General features: G+C 47.7%; 6 protein-coding genes across 6 annotated transcripts; 4 read left to right on the forward strand and 2 right to left on the reverse strand.

Moving 5' to 3' along the window:
* Positions 1-509: 509 nt before the first annotated feature.
* RhiXN_02607 (mitochondrial carrier protein) lies at positions 510-3,792 on the reverse strand (the record flags this gene model as incomplete). Its single annotated transcript, XM_043322424.1, has 13 exons — positions 510-638; positions 692-970; positions 1,040-1,482; positions 1,558-1,733; positions 1,792-1,812; positions 1,863-2,038; positions 2,262-2,541; positions 2,597-2,738; positions 2,797-2,985; positions 3,021-3,308; positions 3,361-3,408; positions 3,464-3,563; positions 3,622-3,792. 13 exons carry the CDS (start codon positions 3,790-3,792, stop codon positions 510-512), a joined length of 2,442 nt encoding a protein of 813 aa, XP_043177920.1.
* Positions 3,793-4,310: 518 nt separating this feature from the next.
* On the reverse strand, positions 4,311-6,529 carry RhiXN_02608 (peroxisomal adenine nucleotide transporter 1; the record flags this gene model as incomplete). The annotated part of the gene is made up of 13 exons (XM_043322425.1): positions 4,311-4,512; positions 4,598-4,815; positions 4,868-4,894; positions 4,945-5,179; positions 5,221-5,341; positions 5,394-5,403; positions 5,463-5,644; positions 5,695-5,783; positions 5,842-5,920; positions 5,972-6,040; positions 6,093-6,222; positions 6,282-6,370; positions 6,427-6,529. 13 exons carry the CDS (start codon positions 6,527-6,529, stop codon positions 4,311-4,313), a joined length of 1,554 nt encoding a protein of 517 aa, XP_043177921.1.
* A 564-nt stretch (positions 6,530-7,093) lies between these two features.
* Positions 7,094-8,020, forward strand: RhiXN_02609 (alpha/beta hydrolase family protein; the record flags this gene model as incomplete). Its single annotated transcript, XM_043322426.1, has 3 exons — positions 7,094-7,272; positions 7,329-7,488; positions 7,544-8,020. The coding sequence occupies 3 exons, from the start codon at positions 7,094-7,096 to the stop codon at positions 8,018-8,020; spliced, it is 816 nt and encodes a 271-aa protein (XP_043177922.1).
* Positions 8,021-10,367: 2,347 nt separating this feature from the next.
* On the forward strand, positions 10,368-11,503 carry RhiXN_02610 (peroxisomal biogenesis factor 11; the record flags this gene model as incomplete). The annotated part of the gene is made up of 6 exons (XM_043322427.1): positions 10,368-10,495; positions 10,561-10,573; positions 10,628-10,790; positions 10,855-11,263; positions 11,327-11,357; positions 11,426-11,503. 6 exons carry the CDS (start codon positions 10,368-10,370, stop codon positions 11,501-11,503), a joined length of 822 nt encoding a protein of 273 aa, XP_043177923.1.
* Positions 11,504-14,877: 3,374 nt separating this feature from the next.
* Positions 14,878-19,308, forward strand: RhiXN_02611 (calcium-transporting ATPase; the record flags this gene model as incomplete). Its single annotated transcript, XM_043322428.1, has 8 exons — positions 14,878-15,297; positions 15,348-15,761; positions 15,829-15,949; positions 16,005-16,171; positions 16,230-18,588; positions 18,641-18,789; positions 18,855-19,048; positions 19,107-19,308. The coding sequence occupies 8 exons, from the start codon at positions 14,878-14,880 to the stop codon at positions 19,306-19,308; spliced, it is 4,026 nt and encodes a 1,341-aa protein (XP_043177924.1).
* Positions 19,309-19,730: 422 nt separating this feature from the next.
* On the forward strand, positions 19,731-24,125 carry RhiXN_02612 (ICE-like protease (caspase) p20 domain protein; the record flags this gene model as incomplete). Its single annotated transcript, XM_043322429.1, has 23 exons — positions 19,731-19,750; positions 19,813-20,023; positions 20,084-20,139; positions 20,195-20,393; positions 20,446-20,662; positions 20,719-20,846; positions 20,907-20,950; positions 21,006-21,030; positions 21,669-21,855; positions 21,913-22,143; positions 22,199-22,485; positions 22,549-22,656; positions 22,713-22,821; positions 22,868-22,956; positions 23,015-23,075; positions 23,128-23,190; positions 23,241-23,305; positions 23,357-23,407; positions 23,461-23,549; positions 23,605-23,716; positions 23,769-23,834; positions 23,894-23,994; positions 24,053-24,125. The coding sequence occupies 23 exons, from the start codon at positions 19,731-19,733 to the stop codon at positions 24,123-24,125; spliced, it is 2,592 nt and encodes an 863-aa protein (XP_043177925.1).
* Between the last annotated feature and the right edge of the window lie 284 nt (positions 24,126-24,409).

The raw sequence follows: 24,409 nt of genomic DNA on the forward strand, positions 1-24,409 counted from the left end.
CTCTGCATCAACACAATCCACTCCGAGAGAGGTTGCCCGAAGCCTCGGTAGCTATTGGTGGAAGTCTGTGGCTCGCTATCGAGCACAGCACACGAATCATGGATCTTTGGGGAATGCGCCTCGAGCCTACTGCTGTTCTTGGACATGCGTCGTGTTGTGGCGACAGCGCACTTCGTCATGTGACGGATGTGTTTCCCTCTCGTTGGTAAGGTTTCAGGGAGGTAAGTTGGATGGGAGTGGCGTACTTGGATGTCATCCAACGGGCTTTATCCTCTATTGGCAGGGGCGTTCAAACTAGCCAATGAGCTTGAGCGAGCCGAATTCTGATCGAGATGAAGTGACCAATCAATCTCAACTGGTCCCGACGGCCTAGCGCCTCAATTAAAAATCAAATTCGTCCCTCGTCTTGTTCATTAGTCTCGTTTAAGCTATAGTTTAGACGGCTTCGAGATTCACTCGAAGCTATACATGCCACATACGCTACGCAACCATGCCTCCCAGAAGCACATCTACGGCTTCGGGCCACGAAGTTTCCGAATAAACAACATAATCACCAACGCATACCGCTCAAACTGATCTTTCAACATGAACAACAAAGCTTGAGCCAAGACCGCCTTCGTGATCTGGGCACCCATACCCTAAATAATGTACGTTAGCAAAAGAAAACCACGATCGTTTTGGCATGACACACCTGGTACCAACCAAGCACCCCATCTTTGCGTAGTACCTTTGCCAATAGTTTAACGGCACTCTTTTGGTGCTTGGCGGTCTTCCTAGGGGCTTTAGGTGTTTGGGCGACGCTGTGTCCATACTTCGTTACTTCGGCATAGGATGCAGTTAGATCACCCTCCTCTACGCCCTTAATGTCCGAGAACTCTGATTCCGATTCAGAGCTTGAATCACCTGACTCAGGCCGAGAGATACTTCCTGCTTGCAATCGAACCTTGGCCATAATGTACGGATAAGTGACCTTGAGATGTAGCGATTTTTTTTTTATTAATGAGTTCCAGGATAGTCACTTCCAGTAGGCATTACTCACCACTGTGGCGAGCGTCTTTGAAAGTGCGCCAACGAGGAACGCTTTGCCTGGGGTAAGTTTTGATGAATTGGTACTTGCTAGCATAATACTTTTGATACGCTCGAAGGCCCCGTAAGTAATGGCCGGGTTGACGGTGAGAACCATGCTTGGTTTGATACCTGCCCAAAGGCCAGTCACACCATCTTCTTTGACAATTTCACGGCCGACATCGATGAACGAGCTTGATTCGGTTCCAGCCGCATTTTTCGACTTTCCAATTTGTTGTCGGGTGGCAATTACAGAAACGGGAAGAGTAAAAATTTGGGCAAGAGCGCCCGCGGCAGCCCCCAAGAGTAGTTCAATTGATGTGGAAAGTTGTTGTGCTTTTCCAGAAGGCTGCTTCCGTGTGAGACGCTTGATGTATGTTGTACGGACGAAGCTGTAGAAGAAAAAGTAGGCGTATTCTAGGGGTGGGAATGATCAGGTACGACGTCGCATCATAGCTCAGGTTTGGTAGTAACATTAGGCCGGAGACTCACGCATGAAAAATGTATTTGCCATACTAGCTCCGAACCCTCCGTAGCACCCTTTTACGCCTTCTTCCTTCAGTATACGTACTAAAAGTGGTACGATAGATAGACGATCGTGTCCGTCTCGGCCTTTGCCTTTCCTATCCTTCTCGGATCCATCTGTGGCCTGGATTCTGGTCTTTGCCCTGAATATTTGTTTGTAAGCGGCATAGTCTTTCGATCCGTTATTTCACTTCCACCTACGTATCTAAAGGATAAACCACACTGTACAACGAGTCAGAGGTATCACTAGCTAGGCTTGAATTGATCCTCACGCATTACTGAAAACACCTCCCAACGCCCCTGCGAGGGCGTGGCCAAACGGAGTAAGTTGCTCTTGTTGTGACATGGTAGAAGTGGGTGGAGTCTCGAATGACGAAAGCGCCGAGTATCGTGAGTTCTTATGGCTGTTGGCACTGGCGTTCAAATGCAATGATATGTTCCGGATCGGCTGCAAGTAGCGCAATAACCGGCTTTAGTCAGCGGTCATGTGAATGAACATTCCGTCAATACGATATCCTCAAGGACGAACGTCATTTACGCAATCAATGTGATCAAGCAATTGTAACCGAAGTATATTAATAAGTCGAGTATCATAAAAACCTTGAAATACCTCGCATCCAAGTACAGTATGATCACCCTTTAAACCCGAATCCATATATACCCCCCGATACCTTCAGAAGCGGTAAATCCTGGACTCCTCGCAATGGAACCCAATCATCATCTGGCCTTCCATACACCCTATAGGTCTCTTTGCTAACTCCAGAGGGCTGAAGCTCCTTGAGTATTGATATAGTGGGGCTGGGAGTAGAATTAGGGGTTGCGAATGAGAGACAACTCGCAGCGTCTGTCGGTATAGTCCTAGGTTTCTGTTTCGATGTAGGGGTTGGGCCTCCCTTGCTTGCTGCAAAGCCATAATACCCAGGACAGTCTCCAGTAGGGAACCTATATGCACTGTTCGTAACAATAATCAGGGCTACAATATGTCTACCGGGTGCTGTCTACCTACAGATAGACACTTCTCAGGAACGTAACCCCTAGCGTATATTCCGTTCCTGAGGATTTCATGACTCCAACATTGCAGTAGCCAGGTGCCGCGATACCGCTGGTAGGTCGGATCAGGTCTGTCTGGTTGACGAGATAATCAACGCCTAAATATAGAATAAATAACCGGACGTATTCCCCATTATAAGCGACCAATAGGCGTACCATTGATTTCAACGGAAAACTCAACCGAAGGGGTCTCTGTACCGTTACACCGAACTCCAAAGGTTTCGTTATTCGGGGGATAGATGTTGATAAATTGGTTTGGTCCTATAAGAGTGTCATTCATTATGTACATCTCGAGGTCCTGTACGTAAATGTTTCTGCTGACTGACTGGATTTTAGTGCTCCATTCTGTCTGGTAGTATTAGAACGAGTGGACAACTTACGAGTATCGATGCTTGCATTCAATGGAGAGGGGAGAGGGAAGGCATTTCCATTGTACCCTTTCAGTGCGTCTATTTGTATTTTAGGGGAATCGTCTATGAGTGGTACCCAGTTGATTTCTCCCTCATAATCATTAGGGTCGAGCGCTCCAATAGTCAACTGAGGGTTTTCACCGCCCATACGAAGCCCCCAAACAGGGTTGAGAAGTTGGCCTTGCTCATTTAGGCGGTACAAAACACTCTGCTTGCGCCGGGTCTCGTTTGACTGGGGCACGAATAAGCCAAGATGACCTGAAATCGAGCAACTCTGAGCATACATCCACTTTTTTCTCAGTCGACTCACCTCCTGCAAATCTGAGCTGAAATTTCGGGGACATCCGGTCAATGAAAGCTTCAAGAAGATTCAAATGGTATTTCTTCAGGGCTGAAACGTGATCTATACGCACCCATGGGGGATTGAACATCTTGTAAAAGACCGCCCAGTGTGATTGTTTCGCTGCCACGAGTTCCCCCGAACATGCCATCCCCAAAGAGCCCCAGGCTAGGCTAAATTTTGGCAAAGACGTGACGACAAGCTCTGGCGCAAATTAGTAAGATCGCTCACATCTTGTACGATCGATGACGACACAGACGTGTCGTACATCCCCTCAGTTGGGCAGTAGATACAATCTGGCGTAAGGGCGAACTGAGTCGAGGAGCCAGTGTCAATAGCAAAAGATGTGTTTTGAGGCGGAGTACCCAGAGCAACATCTGCCCCAGGTATATGTGATAACATATCTCGTATCCGTGGAGGGCCATGAACTGGGATCCTTGCCCAAGCTAGAAAAAATATATGCTATGTTAGTTTGCGATTGCTTAGTGAGTTGGAGACTTGCTCTTGGTAGCATCCACACCACATCCCAACAAGAGAGTTAGTAGAGCAGTTTGCCATTGAGAGGAGACCATGGCTCTGTGCGACTGCGTCGGGGCGTGTTGCCAAGTCTTTTTTAAGAATCTTCAAGTTGGGTCAGAAAATTTGCTGAAGTCAACATGAACACAGAGGATGCTAGAAGCCCTGGATACTGTTGTCGTGCTTGGCAGGAGCGTTCATATACAATAAATCATTCGAAGCACCGGCTCCGAATGCCACTCGGCGAAAGCGCCACTCTCGAAGGGCTGTCGTTCAATTAGAGAACTGGGACCCCGGAGAGTCGCGTTGGGATTAGTAGCCTTATGCTGAGTTTTTTTACGTGTTATTATCAGTATACGAGTGAGAGACCAAAAGTTGTAGAGCGCATTATTTACAAAGATACATCAATCTATATGTAATGAATGCCCCGGTCCGCCATTGTTGACTAAACGGATTGTCCTATTTTCGAGTGTCTTTATGACAACATCCTCCGGTAATGTCCCTTGTGTGCGATCCGCATATTTGACGTCCTCGCATACACGACCAAGATTGGAATTCGCCAATGCTGCAGATACGGAAACTAATGTAAACTGCTCCGTGTCTGACCTAGGTAGCAAACGTTGATGAAAACCGCGGCCAAGGTGAACAGAATCGTTGACACAACAACATGAGGTAGTGAACTGGTAAACACCAATTCATCTCTTGCATTCGCCCAGGAACGAAGCTCGATGACATTCGGCCAGAAAGGTAGGAGCGCATAGCTGCTTGTTGGGCTACGCTGTATCCATATGTGAGTTCCTCAATAGGGCGAGGTTTTAATACGGGTGTCAAAGTCACGTTTTCGACAGGTCCGAAGAACATTTGAAGCTGGGCTGCCTGCCCGAGACCAGTGAACTGCGTATCAGGGCCCTAGGTGGAGTTCAGCCAGCGCTTCTGTGAATAATCCGGGTGTGGTGCGTACCGAATCACTGCTAAACTTTTTAAGAGCCTAAAATACTGGAAATGAGTTTTAATTCACTAGGGCCAAGAGTTACTCACTTGACCAACTAAAAGGCGAGTTTGAGCGAGGTGAAGGTTGCCTTGGCGCGTCAAACCCGTATTCTCCATCACAGTCATCTTTCCGGTCCCGTCCAGTCGTACCTCTCTAGTCTCAACAGAGAGTCTGGGATCGCACATAAGAATGCTGAGTTCCGTCGTTGTTGGTGAAGTCGAGTTACCGATCTGGACAACGTCATGATACTCCTGGGTGGGTATTCCAGACATGTCAATTGTGCTACGATAATCATTCGGCCCGGTGGATCGCATGATTTGCACCTGGCCATGAGCCAGCCCATCACGCCAGTAGTTGGTGGGTCGTTACTTGAAATATTGGATAAAGGTGAAATCCCTTCACTCAATACGTTCAATGACGCCCTACTCGATGTGCCGGTGAATACTAAGCGGTCGATTAGCCCGTATCGTTGTAATGAGGTGACTCTGTTACTTACCTAGACGTTTCTGAGTAATGACGTTTTTATTTCGGCAGAAACTCCGAAATCAGGCAGCGAAATGTTTACTTGAGAATTGAAGTCGGAAGAATTCAAGGGCGCTACAACCGGAGGGTTTGGAACGGTCCAGGTACAGACAGGATCCATAACAATCACATCAGTGATATAGCGAGCTCGGTCATTTGGGTGAAGGTCGAGTGGTACAGGGACGCCATATTTGAGAGACGTAGCCTGGAAGGACATACTCACACCTGCATATATTTAGTCTTATGCATTTTAGCTACGACTGAAGCTTACTGACCCAGCACCGATTGAACCCATCCCATTGAAGCTGCCTCAGTAGCTCTTGCGTTGAATTTGGGATTGTTGTTTACCTCGGTGAGATACACCCTATATCACCGTTAATACCAGGGACGCGGCGTACGAGAAACAGCGCAATTTCGCTTACTTGACGACACTGTCACTGGCCACCGCTCCAACCCGAAAGGCAGTTAGTTCCGTGTCAACAGGTATGATACCAACGGACACTTTTGAGCTGTGGATTAGTTGGTTCTCACTTTGCGCTGCACAGGACTCACGAGCCGCGGGGGCCAAGGAAGATACTAAAGTTGCTAAAAGCCCGGTCAGGATTGCGCCAGTGTAGTACTCTAAATCCCTGAGGATAAGCATACTTGATGGATGTGACTACAGGAAACTCACTTGAAACATGGTTCTGCATGATAGACATCATCCCTCTACTATATGAGTGTGAAGGAGTTGAAACATTATTAATGGCTTTCAGTGGAACTCCAGATCGAGAAACGCGAAGTGCTCTAAAGAATTCTTCGCCCTAACATTCGGGCGTTTGAATAGAGTCGTGGGTGTGACTGCGCGGAGCAGTCAACTCACTTTTAAGTCGTCAAGAAGTGACTTAAGAGGCAACAATGCGAGCCCGATAACTACAATGTTGATTGTTGTAACGCCCGCCTTAATTGTAGCTTGATTGAAAGGAATCAGTAAAGGAGAACGGCAAATTATTGTGCGAGATACTTACACAAATGGCTTCCGGGTTCTTCAACCATCCAAATGCGTATGGGGATTACTCTTGTAGCGGCTGCGTAACAAAGAGCTAGGTATGCCAAAGCGACTGCAGGCATAAATCCGGTCAGCCACATCTTTCGGATGATCCCATGTATCCGTCCACGCGGCGTGTTTTGTCTGACTGATGTTCGCGAGCAAGATGTATTGCAGAGGACTTGTGCTCTGAAGTGTATGTATGGGCAGAGTGGGAGTGGTCAGAATAATGAGCATGTTGTAGACCAACGTCTCTCAGCTCGATATCTTCCTTCGAGTCGTGATGCATCGAATGGATGGTATGCAGACCAATGTTACTATTCGGTTGGGGTGTGGACGTCGTGTTTGGTACGGGTGGTAAGACATCTCCTCCAAGGTGAAAAGGGAGTGCAGACAGGGTAAAAGGCAAATTTACACCCAGGGGCGGATCGAGCTTACATTTTTGTTGCCCCCCGATTTGCTCTCGGTGCTCGAGTGACTCGAACTTTTCAGTCGCGCAGGAACCACATGCTTCGCCGGCCTTTCTTGGCCGCCCCCCGAACACCCCCAACATACACCCTTTTTATATTTTGATGCCCCCTCATTTGGAAATTCGGGAACTTGTTCGTCCCCGAAGTAGTGACCACATCAATAGCTGCAATTTACTTATGAGCGCTCTCATTAGCTCCAATATCATCCCTGAAACGACAATAGTACCTCTGTCAGCCGGACACACTCTCGAGGTTGATATCTACACTGCACTGGCAGATACAATTAACCTTGGTGCACAGAAGATTGCTGTTCTCTGTCATCCATGGTCCTGGCTAGGAGGATGCAAGGATGACCCGTGAGTTGTCTCCCTGCGTGATTGTAACTCTGATATTCACTAAATTTTGCGATAAGAGTGCTTGAGAGCATCGCTGTAACTCTTAATGTCAAACTCAACATGCATGTGCTCGTTCCCAACGCCCGTTCAGTGGGCAACTCAACAGGAAGGGCCTCCTTCTCTGGTAAATCCGAGGCGGCAGATCTCGAAGAATTGACCCAATGGTATATAAACAAAGTTAGTAATACCACTTACGTGGTAATTGTGGTATGTTTTTAGTTCAAGTTAGTAGGCAAAGGACCCACCACAGCTTGAGTCTCGCAGGGTTACTCACATGGATCACTTCTCGCGTCGTGTCATCCTATTCTTCCTGACCCGATACAAACATCACATTCTTCTATCATATCCTCTATCCCCTCTTCCTCTGCTTACGTTTTTCAACGCTTCAACGTACAGGGAACACTTGTCTCGACTTGTTAGCAATCCACAAGCGCGTGTGCTTATCCTTTTCGGCGATAAAGACCAATTCACTGGTATCAGCAATTATCAGTCCTGGGCCAACAACCTCGAGCAAGCACAAGGTTCATCGACATCGGAAGCCATTGGTAGTGGCGCTATTGAGGTCAAAATGGTTACGGGTGCTGATCACTTTTGGCGTGGACGCTTTAATCGACAGATGACTGAGGCAATAATAACTTGGTTGGAGAAATATGATCCCGTTCACAGATCTTCCGGGAGATTGGCGACTACACTAGCAAACGATGAGTAATTCCATGGCATTAATTTTACCACACTCGTGCTTGTTGTAATATATCACGTTCGGCCCAAGTAGTAACCTGCTTCAACCAAAAGAACTCGATGGTGGTGATTTCTTTGATCGACAAATAAATACACTGGCCAGGATCTCCCTCACGGGCATTTTCCGTTAAAGTTAGACATAAACATCGGTCCCAAGATCGTTGGCATTGCTCTGTAAAGCTTTGTTCCAAAGCACCGCTAACCTTTTCTGTTCCAAACGGCTTTCTCCGGGGCAACTTGAGTTATCCCGCCCTGCGTTTGCTCCTTGTAGTTTCGGCTCAAACCTGACATTCGCGTGCAGTAAGCCTAACTGACAGTACCAACTAAACTAGTAACATTATATTGATCTGATTCCCGATATGTCAACAGAAAGATCGTGGTAAACGAAAATAGATGTGGATGCCATAATCACAAGGCCTTGACTCTTCGTATTCTAGTTCGCGCGCGCATCATTGATAGAAAGTCGCCCGACAATCTTATTTCTATACAATACACAGCCTTTGACCAATTGAAATGATCCAGCCGAGGCAGAACGAATGCTAAAACACCTTGTTTCTCTCCATTCAGAGGGTGGGCGCAATGATTTACCGTGGGTGATCTTCTTACCAGGTTCTAGGTCTTCGATCATAAAATCAGACCCAGTTTAACGCACAGATGTTCCCGGAGGATCTGCGGGGCGTTGGGTACTGAGAGGGAGTGGATCCTTTCATCACGTATGGTGAATGACTGCCAGTACATCACTCTAGCAACAGTTCAAGTTTGCAAGTAGCTATAGGAAAATCAACCCTCACAAAACGTTGGATCAAGGCAATGTCTCACCTCCTGATTGGGTCCTGCAATTTGCTAATCAGGCAAAGCCTCTAACGCTCCCACATTTACTGGCTACATACAAGATTAGACTCGATCGGTGTACTAAGTAGTGGTTCTATGACCTCTTACACGGGTAAAACACTTGTCATTGAACCCAGGCCTCCTAGCCGCCGATGATTGTACACCTCATATGTGCCGTTAATTGGTTAGAAATTACGGGGCCAGTGCAACACCAAGTAGTGCATACAGGGTAGAACTTTCACCAATATAATATAATGCAGTGCAAGGACTCGCTTGCTATGCTATGCATGGATTAGTTGAGGTGCTCCAAGTGTGACTGGCCCAATTCTGGAGATTTTCAGCGCCACAATGAAGGCCCGAGATTTGGGCGCGTATGTCATGTCTGGTACAAAGTGGAGAACAAACTACCACTTGACTCCCGTAATGGCCATCATGATATATGAAATTATATGTTCTCTTTCCTGGGGTTGATCTTACTTTGAAGCATCAATCAGTTTGATTTAATAGAATCGCTTTCCTTTGGAAAGGAGCTACATCATGGATAGAAACAGTTTATTCACAGTCCCAACTGCGTCGAAGATAGTATACTTAGTAGATCTGCAAATGGACAAGCCAGGCAAGTTGGGTCTATGCAGATCATGTCCACAAGGTTAGATCGGCGAGGGATAAGTATGTGGAATCGATGCCCCCCGCTTCGTAGGAGCAGCCCGGCCAATGCCGCACGCTTGCCGAGCCCGAGCCGCCCCGATCACTCCCCCGCGAGGGCTTTGGGATATCGATCAGGTATGGCTTGCAAAGTCCACAATTAAGTAACATACATGAATCAAAAACGTGGCTGATCCAGAACACCACGATGACTTATGCACGAGCACTGTGTGTTTTTATAGGTTATCAACATTGGGACCAGGTGGGAGGTACCACGAATAGCATATTATGAGTAGAATGTACATCTTGATCCTGAGGTGAAACAGCCTCCTCTGAGTGAATGCCCCTCATGGGCGCGCCAGCGAGCCGTGCGCCTCACGAACATACACTCTGAGTCCAAACAGAAATTCCAGCACACAAGACCAAGGCGCAGCGAGATTCGAAAATCTCGCCTGGGTTTGATCTCGAAGACGGGAACGCGGGCCCGCAAACGGGAAGCTCAAACGAACCCGAACTTTTATGTCCCTGTAGAATAAGTTAGATTAATACCTCAAATAAATTTTCTGTACTATGCTCAACGTACTCGTTTATTGTTCGAGAAGAAAAATTTAGAGGCGCTTAGGCTTATATAGCCTTCGAATGGCTGGTCACGGGACTGGTAGGGGGTTCCCGTGACGTGAGGGCATGTGAAAGTTCCGGGTCTGAGTGATTAACCGCTATACCCGCCTCATTCTCCGGCTATTTCACTAAACTTGCTCGTAGTGTGCTGCTTTGGAACCTACCGTCTCAATACCTGGTCTTTCCTCTTATTTTGAATTCGTACAGTAATTTCTCATACTAAAATGGCATCCAAACCTGTGACCTTAGCGCGTTTGGGTGATACTGTTCTTGGATCTGTTGGGACATGCATTCCTCCAAATAAGCGGATCGATCATCTGGTTCGATACTTGTCTACTTGGTCAGGTAGTGAGTGAGTATATTATACTACTACATCTATCGGTTCTTTTTCTGACTATAACTCACTATCGTTTCCAGCAAGTTTTTCATGGTCAGTTCAGCGGCTCGTGAATTCCTCGGCTACTCTAAACTGGGACCACTCTAGATTATACAATATGCGTGCAAGCTGGTAGCACCATACTTCTTACTCCGCGCGAAACTTCAATATAACTCTGGGCGTGCAAAAACTGCTGAAAGCTTTGCAGCAATTGCTTTAAATAAGCTTGGTTCAAATATTTCCAGTGCCAGAACATTATGGAACTTCTGGGGTGCGCGTCTTTCGCTTTATGATCGGTATCGAATACCTTACATTACACTTCTGTCATGTTCCAGGCCTACTACCGATAATTCAATGGCTGAGTTCCCTCGAACGTTCTCAGCCCCAAACCAGGAAGCTTCTGAATATCGAACGTCTACAGGCTCTTGCTATGCTCGCCTACTATCCTCTTGAGCACGCATACTACCTTGGTAGCCAATCGATCATTCGCATCTCGCCAAGCACCTCAAACAAACTCGTGCTTTGGTCGTGCCGTGTCTGGGCGGTGTATATTGTCCTGCAGTTCGAACACTTGCGAGAAGATATGAGGCTTCTGGCAATCGATGAACGTGCCGCGCGCGCTGCTCGGAAGAGCGGTGAAGTTACTGCGGAGGCGTCCACTAGCCGAGTATTGACCAAGCGCAAGGCCGCACTATGGAATCAAGTTTTAGTGAACCTTGGGAATTTCCCGCTGGCACTACATTGGTAAGTGAATTCTTATCCAATAGATAACTTTTGTCAGATTAGAGACTAACTTCTGTTCTGCAGGTCATTGGAGAAAGGTCTGTTTGGGAATGAGGTGCGTCGGTTCAACACCCGGTTAATAAATATATGAACTAATCCGATATATTTCATTTTTTTCAATAGGTTTGGGTTAATTTCTTTGGCCTCGTTGCGGCACTTGCCTCCTTTAAAGGAGGTTGGGCTGCGACATCATCACCTTGATCACCGCCGACTTCATACTCCTTGGGTGGTAATCCATCATCTCTGTATTTACCCTGCTGGATTCTACTGGAATATCATGAATTCTCACACAGGTGCCCCGTCCATCTGTGTCTCCCACACTCGTGGTTCAATCTTGGTCTTCCCTGAGTGTCTATGCTGTGCCTCTGGTATTACTTTCCCCTATCTTCCTTCACCTCCTGGTTTCGGTGATTCTCGTTCGATCTACAGAACATTTGCTGGTTCTAGTTTATTGAGCCCATTGATCTGGTATGCGTGGATGCACATGTCGCAACTGCTCCAGCAACCGTGCTAAAACCGGGTTAGTTTGATATACTCTACTACATAGCAAAGCTGGTTAAACTGAAGCAGAACATGCTTCGACTTCGCGTCTGTTCTATAATAAGGAGTTAAGATATCAATTCGAGGAATTATACTTTCACTTTAGCATATACGTATTACAGCAAACTGAATTCTTGCACCGCTATAGCGTCAACGTGATAAACACGCATTTGTGTCTTCAGACGCGCGCCAAGTCCGAGTTATCGATTTCCATTTTAGGAAGTATGCAGTATCAAGATATTCAGATAAAGTGAAAGATTGTCACGTATTATCTTCACAGTCGGATAAAGCCGATCCCAACACATTGTGATACAAATATACGCCGCAATCACTGTATAATAGTTCCAGGAGCGAACATCGATGGGCGATTGTAATGTACTCGTTCATCCTTCAAAGTTACGCCCCACCCCCTTTCAACATAGAATTCGCAAATGACCCCTTGTATTGAGTCAATAACGTTTTTGAAGCCCTGGCTGGAGGTTGCGCGCGTCTAACCGCGTAGAGAGCGCATTTGCACAACACGCTCGGCGTTGCTTGTTATTCAACTATGTGTGCTGATGTTCAATGCTATAACGACACAATGTGCTAGGGAGTGATCGGCGTCAAGGCGATGTGATGAAACAGCAACCTAGGCACAGTCCACCAAGTAAACAATGTACAGCAGAAAAAGAGCCTAAATTCAACGCTGATCAAATCGATCAAACTGCCTCAGTTGTTGGCGTTTTATTCGGTTCGAGGGGACTGTGACCAGGTTTGGAAACTGTCGGTTGGTATTTGGCTCATCGGTAAGCGCCGAAGTTGATTGTGTATGCCGAAAGACCGCGGCGGTTAAAGGTTTTCTTTGTCGAGCACAAGGTCTTGCTCTCGGCCCGGGTAATACGGCTTGGCCGACAGGTGGGCCGACCGAGCCATTTCAGCCTACCTTTCTAGAAAACCCGGGAACAAGTTACCGAGCTATCTAAATGGCTCATGGTTGTATATCTTCACGTGCATAGAGTCACTTCTGTGTCACCACATGATGAACTATTATAAAACAAACACGGTTCCAACAAAGAATTGTCAAATTGTCGCTGTGAAGGCTGATGGCGCTATGACTGGCCACGGTTATGCTGTCCCCACTGTCGAGGATCGAACGAGAGGCTCCCATTGTCAGGTCGGTTACAAAGGCTGAGCACTAAAGAGCCAAGCCAGTGTCCAAGTGTTTATCGCAGTCAAGGCAGTGGCAAACGTGCCCGATAGCTGACACCCCGCCATTCGTCATAACCAACTAAACCCAGACGTAAGACTAGACTAGTTCGGTAATACAATTGTTTCCACCAGGGGGAGGAAGGATAGTTGATTGGTTGCCCCCCGGACTGTTCGGGCTGGAAGCGGGAAATCCAGGGGGGGCCGAGTGAAACGAATCAGGGATTGTCGGATTTCCTGGCCGTAGGCTAGCTTGGCCGCCGCTGGACCAGCAGGACACGATGTCTCGGGTGTGGTGTGCGTGGTGAGGCGGTACTGTTAGATTGCTCTCGCTGTAAATGCGTGTGCAGACATTCTCAGTTAGTGCCCCAGCCTGAGAAAAAGAAGATAATCCAATTTTTTGGAATTAATACAACGTGTATGGAGCTTGTCCATTGGCATGCGCAATTCTGAGAACGAATGTCGGGAACGATCCAATTTGGCTTATGGGGTATTTCAGCCGATTGAAATTGGCAGTGCCCCCTCTCTCGTCGGCTTTTGTTTTGGTGCGGTGGCTGGCCGCAGCTACGCAGTCAAACTATTCGTCTACGCACAGGTATGTGCCTGCTGAGGCGGCCTGCTGCCGCGAACACGCACGCCCAAAGTCCGCTAATAATGTATCAGCGGTCGGTCACGTGCGACCGATTTTGGCCTGGACCAGCGAACACTCTGGACAGCAGACCGGCTCCCGAGCATACCTAAGCGAAGCTCCACACGACCGAAGGAGTTCTGTATTCTGCGTAGAAAATCGTGAAGAGCATACGATCGCGGTGTGTGGATACTTATTCTCGCCGGACGAAGTTATCGAAGAATTCCTTTGAAGCGGTCACAATCGGATTATGCGCTCCTATATTTGTGACCTATTATTCTCAGAACAATCAAGTGTCGGGTGCGGTATTGTTGATCGGTGGTTTTGGACCTCTTGTCCGTCTGGTCGATGATAGTCTATTCAATGATGAATGATGATCGACCAGCCTTGGCTTTGATTCTGGAAACTGACGAATCATCGTTGCCAAGACGAGAATAGATCCACATGATGCACATATTGCCTTGAAATGTATGTCGATGGACCGGGATTAAAGGGTGGGACGGTGAATTATACACATTCGATTATATGCGCATAGATTGAGGTAATACGAAGATGGTTGACTGAGAATAATGCGGCAACAACGAGGTGGGGCGCACGCACATGTGCATCAAATTAAAACATTTAGGGTTCACCGAACACGCCCTGAACATGCGACGGCAACTCGTCAAGTTCCCAGTTGGATGATTTGGGAACTGAGGTATTATTCCGACAAATATTGCATATAATAATACTTATAGTGGACAGCAGCAGTTCGATTGAGATGGTATCATTCTGTCATAGGTGGATAGTCGAGGTCATGGTGAGGCTTTGGGCCCCACAGGGAATGATCTAGCCATTGGACACATGGAGTGACAGAAATGACGGTTCCCAAGTCGCTTGGCATACGGAGTGACAGGGATTATAGGAGGATTTTGGGCCTGGAATTGGTAAGGGAATTGGTCAAGGTTTATGTCCCTTGGCGGGGTCTCTGTTCGAAAGAAAACGTCGATAGAACACTGCCTCTAAAATCGTACCCCCTTATAACCTCAGTGCCAACCAGAGGGTGACGGCATCTTTTATCCTTCTCTAACCACCAGAGACACAGCTCGAGTTTGGTGGACGCTCCGAAATCCGAGCGAATACTTTTTCAAGGCAAGTGACGGCATCATTCTCCTAATTGCGTGGGTGTTCACGATATTGTTGTGTAGCTTTACGTTGTGTCTGCGATTTAATAGTCTGCAGCATGGCGAACAGATCAGATCTTCCAACCATTGTTACGACTGATGCATCCAGCGTCCGGGGAGAGCCTATACATCCCATCGAGCCCACACACTCTCGCTCGCCATCGGATCCCCAGTTGCTTGTTCCTTCTGGCTCACAAGCGCCATCATCGCCAGGCCTCACCTCGTCTTCAGTACCACCCAGCCCGACATTATCCAACTACAGTAGTGTGCACTGGCAAGATACCCGCGCTTTACGACTGAACGAGCCTGATTCGGGCCCTGATGGCGGCAAATCATCACTCCTCGAACCAACAAAGCATGCCAGGAAAGCCAGTGTGGTGTCTTATACCTCAACTGTCCCCGATGACAAAGCAACTGGCAGCCAAATTTCGCCTACCCCTACAGGCACTACAGCCGCAGCTACTTTAATATCTGAAAAGGTGCTACTTTTTGTGGTTGGATGTCGTTCGCAAACTGACAGGAGTCTCAGAAAAAATCCTCAAAGAAGGATGAAGAATCTGAAGAACAACCCCCGCATCACATTGACCCCAGTGAAGATACCACCGATCCAGCACCATTCGATCAAAAACCGCTGGTCCTTGCGTCGCTTGTTGATCCAAAGAATTTGCAAAGTCTTGAATCAATGGGTGGCTCCGATGGTCTCCTGCGGGGATTGGGAACGGATACGAATATGGGTCTCAGAAGTTGGCAATACACGGACTCTGGGCATAATCATGATCCAGAAAAGGGTGAGGGCGGCGGTGCAGGCGCTGGAGGCGACACGCCGCAATCGCGCGCTTCTGTTGATGATAGGCGTCGCGTGTACGGCGTTAATGTAATGCCTTCTCGGAAAAGCAAGAGTCTCCTTTTGCTCATGTGGCTGGCGCTCAAAGACAAAGTATTGGTATGTTCCTGACTTTCTCGGTTCCTATGTTCCGACTCGGTTGACTAACTCAAGTTGGTATATTCAGGTACTTTTGTCCATTGCAGCTGTCATTTCGCTCGCTTTGGGTCTTTATTCGGATTTCGGTACACCCCCTGAACTCGTGGTATGCACCAGTGGAGAGGGCTTGTGTGAGGCTCCCCGAGTTGGTAAGTCATCATTTCCTTGGGGTCATGTCTGAGTGTCTAACACGTGGTCGGACAGATTGGGTTGAAGGTGTTGCAATTATGATCGCCATTCTCATTGTCGTCATTGTTGGTTCTCTCAACGACTGGCAAAAGGAGCGCCAGTTCCGCAAGCTCAACGACAAGAAGGAGGACCGTGGTGTAAAGGTTATTCGTGACGGCAAGGAACAAGTCATCAATGTCAAGGTAATTCGATCGTCAGATCGATCGTGGAGCAAGCACTGATACAGTATTCATTACCTAGGACGTCATGGTGGGCGATATTGCGCTTTTGGAGCCTGGTGAGATCATTCCGTGTGATGGTGTTTTCCTCCGCGGACACAACGTTCGGTGTGATGAGTCGGGCGCCACTGGTGAATCCGATGCCATCAAGAAGGTCACCTATGAAGAATGCATGGCCGAAGTCAAGGCGCTCAAGCCCGGCTCAAAGACCAAGCTGGACTGCTTCATCGTTTCTGGTTCCAAGGTTCTCGAGGGCGTCGGTCAATATGTTGTTATTGCCGTAGGGCCCAAGTCGTTCAACGGTCGTATTATGGCTGCTCTCTCTGGCGATACCGAAAGCACACCCCTTCAGCTCAAGCTCAATGCGCTCGCCGAGTTGATCGCTAAGCTCGGTTCTGCTGCCGGTCTCATCTTGTTCACTGCGCTCATGATCAAGTTCTTCGTCCAACTCAAGACCAAACCCGATCGGACCGCCAACCAGAAAGCCATGTCGTTTGTCCAGATTCTCATTATTTCGGTTACCCTCATTGTCGTCGCTGTCCCCGAAGGTCTGCCTCTTGCTGTCACGCTCGCGCTCGCGTTTGCGACCAAGCGCATGACCAAGGAGCGTCTTCTCGTCCGTGTCCTTGGGTCTTGCGAGACCATGGCCAACGCCAGCGTCGTTTGCACTGATAAGACCGGTACTCTCACACAGAACGTGATGTCCGTCGTGGCTGGCTCTGTCGGTGTTCACTGCAAGTTTGTCCAACGCTTGTCGGAGAACGAGGGCCGTCAAAACGTCGATCGTGTTATCGAAGACCAGGAGGCTGGGTCCCAGCGCAACCGTGACCACAAGGACGACTTCCCTCTCGAAATGACTCAGCTCAACGATGTTGTTCGCGAACCACTTCGTAGCCTGTTCAACGAGGCATTGGCTGTCAACTCTACTGCATTCGAGGACAAGAACCCCGAGACTGGCGAGCTTGAATTTGTTGGCTCCAAGACCGAGACCGCTCTCCTCCGTTTCGCCAAGGATCTCAAGTGGGCACCCTACCAACAGACTCGTAGCGGCGCAGACATTATCCAGATGATTCCATTCTCGTCTGAGCGCAAGGCCATGGGTGTTGTCGTTCGCATTCCTTCTGGCGGTTACAGGCTCTACCTCAAGGGTGCTTCGGAAATTATCACCGGCCTTTGCACTCGTCATGTTGTTGTTCATCGCCCTGGCTCCCCTACCTCTACGGAAAGTAATACCATCGAGACCGCCCCTATCACCGAGCTCGAGGAGGAGAATATTTCACGCACTATCATTTTCTACGCCAACCAAATGCTCCGTACTCTTGCTGTTGCCTACCGCGACTTCGAGTCCTGGCCTCCTGCTGGTCACACTGGTGCTCAAGATGAGGTTCCTTATGAGATGATTGCCGAGGACCTCACTCTGGTTGCCATCACTGGTATTGAAGATCCTCTCCGCCCGGGTGTCAAAGAAGCCGTCGCCAAGTGCCATGGTGCTGGTGTTACGATCAAGATGTGTACCGGTGACAACGTCCTTACAGCTCGCTCGATCGCTTCTCAGTGCGGCATCTTTACCGCCGGCGGTATCATCATGGAAGGGCCCGTATTCCGTCGTCTCTCCACTGAGGAACAACGTGAAATCGTCCCCCGCCTACAGGTTTTGGCGCGCTCTTCTCCCGAGGATAAACGTATTCTGGTCGACACACTCAAGGGACTCGGCGAAATCGTCGGTGTTACCGGTGATGGTACCAACGATGGTCCCGCACTGAAGCACGCCAACGTCGGTTTCTCTATGGGTATCGCCGGAACTGAGATTGCCAAAGAGGCCTCGGACATCATTCTCATGGACGACAACTTCTCGTCGATCGTTTCTGCCATTATGTGGGGTCGCTGCGTTAACGACTCGGTCCGCAAGTTCCTCCAATTCCAGGTCTCGGTCAACATCACTGCCGTCTTGATCACGTTCATCTCCGCCGTCTCATCCGATGAGGAAGAGTCCGTCCTTACTGCCGTCCAACTCCTTTGGATCAACATTATCATGGACACTTTCGCTGCGCTCGCCCTTGCTACCGATCCTGCTTCCCCTGAGCTCCTCAAGCGTATGCCCGATCGCAAGACCGCTCCTCTCTTCTCTGTCGACATGGGCAAGATGATTATTGGCCAGTCTATCTATCAAACCTTTATCGTTCTCCTCTTCCACTTTGCCGGTGCTGGTTTCTGGAACTACCACACCGACAGGGAACACGCCGAGCTCTCGACCATGGTTTTCAATACCTTTGTGTTCTGCCAGATCTTCAACTCGGTGAATTGCAGAAGCTTGACCCAAGACAAGAATATCTTCCGTGGATTAACTAAGAACTTGTACTTTATTGGTATTACTTTAATAGGTAATATTTATCTTGATTTAGTATTCGTTCAGCGGCTGACTCTTTTCTACAGAGGTTGCCATTCAGATTCTTATCGTCTTCTTTGGTGGTGCGGCCTTCCAGGTCACTTCCATGAATGGCCGCGACTGGGGAATGTCTATCGCCCTTGGCTTCGTCTCCATTCCTCTCGGTTTCCTCATTCGTTGCATCCCCAACGGCCCCGTTGAACGTGCTTCATTGCTCTCCGTATCATGCGCGACCCCAATGCTCCTCCCAAACTTACCAAGGAGGAGAAAAAGGCCGAGGAAGAACGCAAACGAGAGGAAGAGAAAGATATCTGGAACCCTGCCATCAATCAGGTTCGCGACCGTCTCCAAACATTCTCGAGCGTCCGCGGTGCCCGTATGCGCGCCTCTTCCTTTGTTAGCAAGAGCCGTTCTCAACGGGGAAGCATCGGCGAAGCTGGTGATGTTGGTGTCTTGTAAGTTTGCATCATCGGTTTAGCATGGCGTACTTGATACTGACTATTGATTCCTTAGCCCTTCGTTGATGACCATGGTTCCCACCATCGTTGTCTCGTCCGTTGGAGCCGGATGGGCACCCAAGCCTGGTAAACTAGAGGATCCAGCTGGGTCAGACCCATCGAAATCGTCCGCCGCTTTGTGGCGTGGCCAGTTCCAGATTCATCCGGATACCAAACCAGATGATATCGTGTACAAATGGGGCAAACAGCACGCTTAACTTTCTTTATCATGTTTTTCGGTTCATTACAATTTCAGTTAACTCTACTATCCATGGTCATTTGTTAAAGAAACCTGTGTTTTGGTCTTTTCGCGATTCCAGCTACATTCTCACCTCCATACCCTGTTCCTGTTCGATTCACGACATCCTGGTTGTATATGAATAGTTTACGATTTACAATATACTATACATTTTTCATTATAAAAGTTCCCACCGTCTCAATCAGCGGGAGTTGGGTGCCGTGGCGTTTGTCATCTGCAATGGAATCTACTAGAGATGCCCAACCACGCTGGGCGATTCCCTTGGATTTGCTGACTGAGCCGCGACCACCATTTGGTATATATCATCGGTGCGATCTCCGAACCGAGACCAACGATTGTACTTGTCTCGCTTGTTCGCATTGTGACTATTAGGTGTTGCTTATGGGTGGTTTGATGTCTCGGTTAGTCCACTGGTGGTCTTCTACTTTATACATAACTCGGGGGCTCATTGGTTCCTCATCAGCACTACGACTGATTCGCCCACGTCTGTTCTTTTATTTACTCAAAACATCGCTCGGCATCCTATTGCGTGGGACCCGACGCAGCAACGACCGACCCAGGAAGTTATCCATGCTGTCCATTCCGCACTTCACTTTGCCCTCGATCCGTGTGTCGATCATCCCAATGAACCTTTGAGCTTTGGTATGCAAGATGGCCTATTGGTTATTCCTAATGTAAGTTTTCTTTTCCCCAACTTGGACATTATATAGCGAACTTTCTATGTGTTCGAGTAGAGGGAGGATTTGAAGCAAAGAGAGGGACCAAAATCCGGATGGGAAGTGAACGCCAAGTGAGTTGGTTCGTATAGATGATTATGATGGTGTATCGAATATCAAGTGATATAGATTATTTATATATGCCAATGGGCAAAAGTCGGGCGAGTACGCTAAGATTCTTGAGCGTGCGTTGGCAGAACTGCAGGGAGTGATGGGTGCCACGACGCTGGAGAGCTTTGTGATCAGCCTAAGTAACATCGGGTGGCATGGAGAGGCCGTAGACACAGAAGGGTTGGACGAGGTTGATAAGTTGGGCGATCTCTGGGCGGTAGGTATTACTGTCGTAATCTAGGTAAATATGTAACAATCTCCCCTCGTAGCTCATGTCCAGTCGCACGGAACTCAAGAGCATTGGAGTCTCTGACTTTTCTTCGCAACACCTACAACGGCTTTTGTCCTTGGTTGATTCAAACCCCTCCTTGCGAAAGCCTTCTATAACGCAACTGAATCTGCCTCCATCGGCCGCTGAACCAACAGAACTCTTGGAGCTCACTCAGAAAGAGGGGATTAATCTACAGACTCATGCGGACGATCTCGGTAAGATATGTTGATTTCGCCATCAGATCTTTGGACCGTTCAACTGTCTACGATAGGGACAACGAAGCAGATGGTTCGGCTATTGAGCGAATTCGAGGGTCGACTGCCTCTTTCCCCTGCATTTATCAAGCTGAGGGATCAGGAACGTTACGACGAGGCTTTGCCTATGGAGTGGATTCTGAAGGTACGAGGGTAATAAAATCTGTTCAATTGACTATAATTTAACTATTCTACGTGCATTTAGTATACGGTGTTCAACAGGGATCGAGGGATTGTTGGCGAGAAAGGGTATGTTTCCGTCATTGATCACTTTCCTAGGAACTGAAATTGACCTGTTTCTCAGATACATAGTGTCTGCGAAGTTTGCGGTATAAATGCCCAAATCCAAGACAGTTTATTAATAAAAAGAGCATGTCCTATAAACCATGTCTTGTTAGCACATTGGAGGGTCTGTAGTAACCGTTAGCAACCTGTTGTAAAGTTAGGACCTCGGTTTATCTTGGAGAATACTAAGATCCCGAGTGTACCGAATTGGGTTTATGTAAAATATTACTATATCGTTTCTCGTTCTCATGGCTGTCGAAGTGGGTTGGCCAATAGCCATATTGTGACTTGGATGTGATTGTGAGTGGTTTGTTTGGCGCCACCAGTTGTTGACTATACCATATCAACACCTTTATGATCCAGTGTTGCACTCCCAACCTCGCCGTATCGCACGCCTGACAACGCCCCCTTTAGGAATATCCTACCTTCAACAATAGTTGGAGCGGAAAAGGGGCTAAAGACCTCTGTCCTCTTGGTCGTCAGGCCCTTGGCTTGATGCCCGCCTCGGTAACCTGGTTCTTGAAGATAAATGTTGTATAAAAGCGAGGGCAATAAATGACATGAACACCAATAGCACCGCTACCCCTGTAGACTAATCGACTTTTGGAATGAGTGTTCGCAGTCAGTCTGAATTCGTTTAATAAGGTCTATTTTTAACAAATTAATCTCGCCTCTTTTAGAGCATGTTCTAGGATCATACGAGTATAAATATGGCTACCCATCTATTGCTATAGATTCCACCAATTCGAACGGGAGAAAACGTCTCTCTGATGACGACAATAACGAGGGGGCTCGATGCGCCAAGCGTAGGAACTTCGGTCATACGATCAGCTATGGGGAAAGCTTGACGGCACATCAACAGTATATTGGTAGGTCGGCGCCGTCCCTTTATTCAGATTGAACATTGACCTATCTCAACTCTGAAGATCCTCGAGATAATGTTAGGCGGGCTTGGACGTCCTCTGTGCCGGCTGGTCCGGCTCCCAAAGCGCATGTGCCCCTTAGTATCAAGGTCCCAGAGCGCCACACGCATAGCGTGTCGTATTCAATTGAAGAGTCTCCTACCAGTTCACAGGAACTCCACTTAATGCCACACCACCAACTGTACCGAGAACACCATTCGCCTAACGTTCTTGGTTCAATGTCCGACTGGAGCTGTAAGTTTTTATGCAATAATTGTTGGTGAGATTGTTTCTAATGTGTGTAACCCAGTCTCTCCACCTTCTTATCCATATGGCCATAACCCCCTATCACAATCAACTGGTGTAACACGAAACGTTTTCCATGCTTCTTCCTTGGATAATGCACGATGGTATCGAGAAAGTCGCCAGAATAGTATTGCTGAGTACACCTATCCCAATGAGGATACTCTAGCTCCACCGAGGCGGTATACGGACTTCCCGAATTCACCTTTGGTTTCTCCATTTGATTTCATGGAAGGCGCCACACGTTCGTATGAGGAGGAGCAAGACATAGAATACTTTGAACCGGGGACAGCCGTGAGTGACGCTCTGCTCAATAAATCAGGTTTTTCCTATATTGATCGTGATCTTTAAATAAAGAGATCCCTATCTCCTGAGCCTTTTAGTCCTTCTGATTGGGAGGGCATACCTGAAAGCGTGGTTTCAAGTTCACTGGCAGATAATCCCGGAAAACGACGGGCGTTGATAGTGAGCCTGAGTGCGCTAACTCTGTCCTCAACCCACACTGATACTACGAAACAAAGATCGCGCTGGAATACGGAGGAGTGGACCAAAGATGGAACGATAACAAGTCCACACCGATGTTTATGAAAGGGCCGTACAGTGATGGAGAAGACGTTTATAATTTGCTACGTAAGTATAACAAGCGCTTTGAAGATCTATTCTTACTGGCCTACAGTGCAACAAGGCTATCATGAAGATGAAATCACTTTTATGACTGACGAACCTGGCACACCGACAAGACTACGGCCAACATGCAGTAATATTGTAAGAACAAGTTTCGTTTCCCCGAACTGGAGGTTAACCTATGCATTTTATTTACCAGAAATACCAGCTCGCACAGCTCATAGCGGATGCGAACCCAGGAGATCGATTCTTCTTGTATTGTGAGTTGATAAATACTCGCCATCATATAGTTCAGCTCATTCAGGGAGCTAGATGCTGGTCATGGAATACAAGTCGAAGATACCGACGGGGACGAGTTTGATGGGTGGGATGAAGGTAAGATCTTACATGCTATGTAAACATTCAATTGACGACATATTATGTAGCTATTATACCGGCAGACTGGGCAACTGCATATAATTATCGTGATGAGGGGCTCATAATCGATGATGTAGGTCTTGATTTTTGGGTATGTTTGTACATTCCATAACATGCTTCGTAGTACCTCAAGGAAGTATGCGTTAACGCCTTGCCCAAAGGCGCACATCTTACGGTACGTTAGCAAGAATACTATGTTGAGAAGCGTTGCTAACAGAGTGCTTAAAGGCTGTTTTCGATGTATGCAGTTTCATTCTGACAGCTTGGTCCCAATACTTACTATTTATCCTAGTGTTGCCACGCAGGGACGATAATGGGTAAGTTATATATAGTGATTTGTCCAAGTAACGGTCTCTAATAACTCGGCATTAGACTGACTTATGAGCATTCAACTAAGGAGAACGGGAAGTTCAAATTGAACGAACTCACAGGTTTGCTTTCTCGGCGCCTTCCGAGTAGATACGAATCAGTTGATGGACGTGTGGTATGTATTTTTGAACTCGGCGTTCCCAGGCAGCTATTAACTACCATACCAGCTATGTATCAGTGCTTGTGAGGATAGCCAACAAGCATATGCACGTGCAAGGGGGCTACTAACTGAGGTTTGTACAAACCTTGATTTAAGCCTCATCGTACCTTTATTCAACTAATGTTACTATAGGCATTCACTCGGTGCATTAGAGAGTCGGCCAAAGTGTACAGATTAGCCAATGCAACGTTTCGACTCAATCCAACTCTTAAGCAGCTTTACGAGTATATATTGTATGTACAACGTAACTTGAGACAAATCCGTCTCACTAACTAGTGTTCTCTTGCTTAGGTGTCACGGGCGCCCCGATCCTGATATATGGACGTCGTTACACACAAGACCCGGTATTGGCGACAACCTATAAGTTATCAGTGAGTGTACCCTATTATTCTGTGGATATAACTAATATTCGGTCGCTTGATTCAAGGTCGCCGAGTACCACCGTCCTTTTTTAATGTAGCACCACTTATATTTTGGTCAATATTGGCTGTTTGGTACCGGATACCCCTTTCGCATTGTACCAGTCTCCGCGACCCCTATTTTTGGTTCTGTTGACCACGAACTCTGTCCTTTAATCGGCTTCTCATATAATATAACTATGTGTCCTTTATAACCTGTTATGTGTAGAACAAACAATGTATTGATGGA

Source organism: Rhizoctonia solani, chromosome 3 (genome assembly GCF_016906535.1).
Source record: "Rhizoctonia solani chromosome 3, complete sequence".
NCBI classification, from domain to species: domain Eukaryota; kingdom Fungi; phylum Basidiomycota; class Agaricomycetes; order Cantharellales; family Ceratobasidiaceae; genus Rhizoctonia; species Rhizoctonia solani.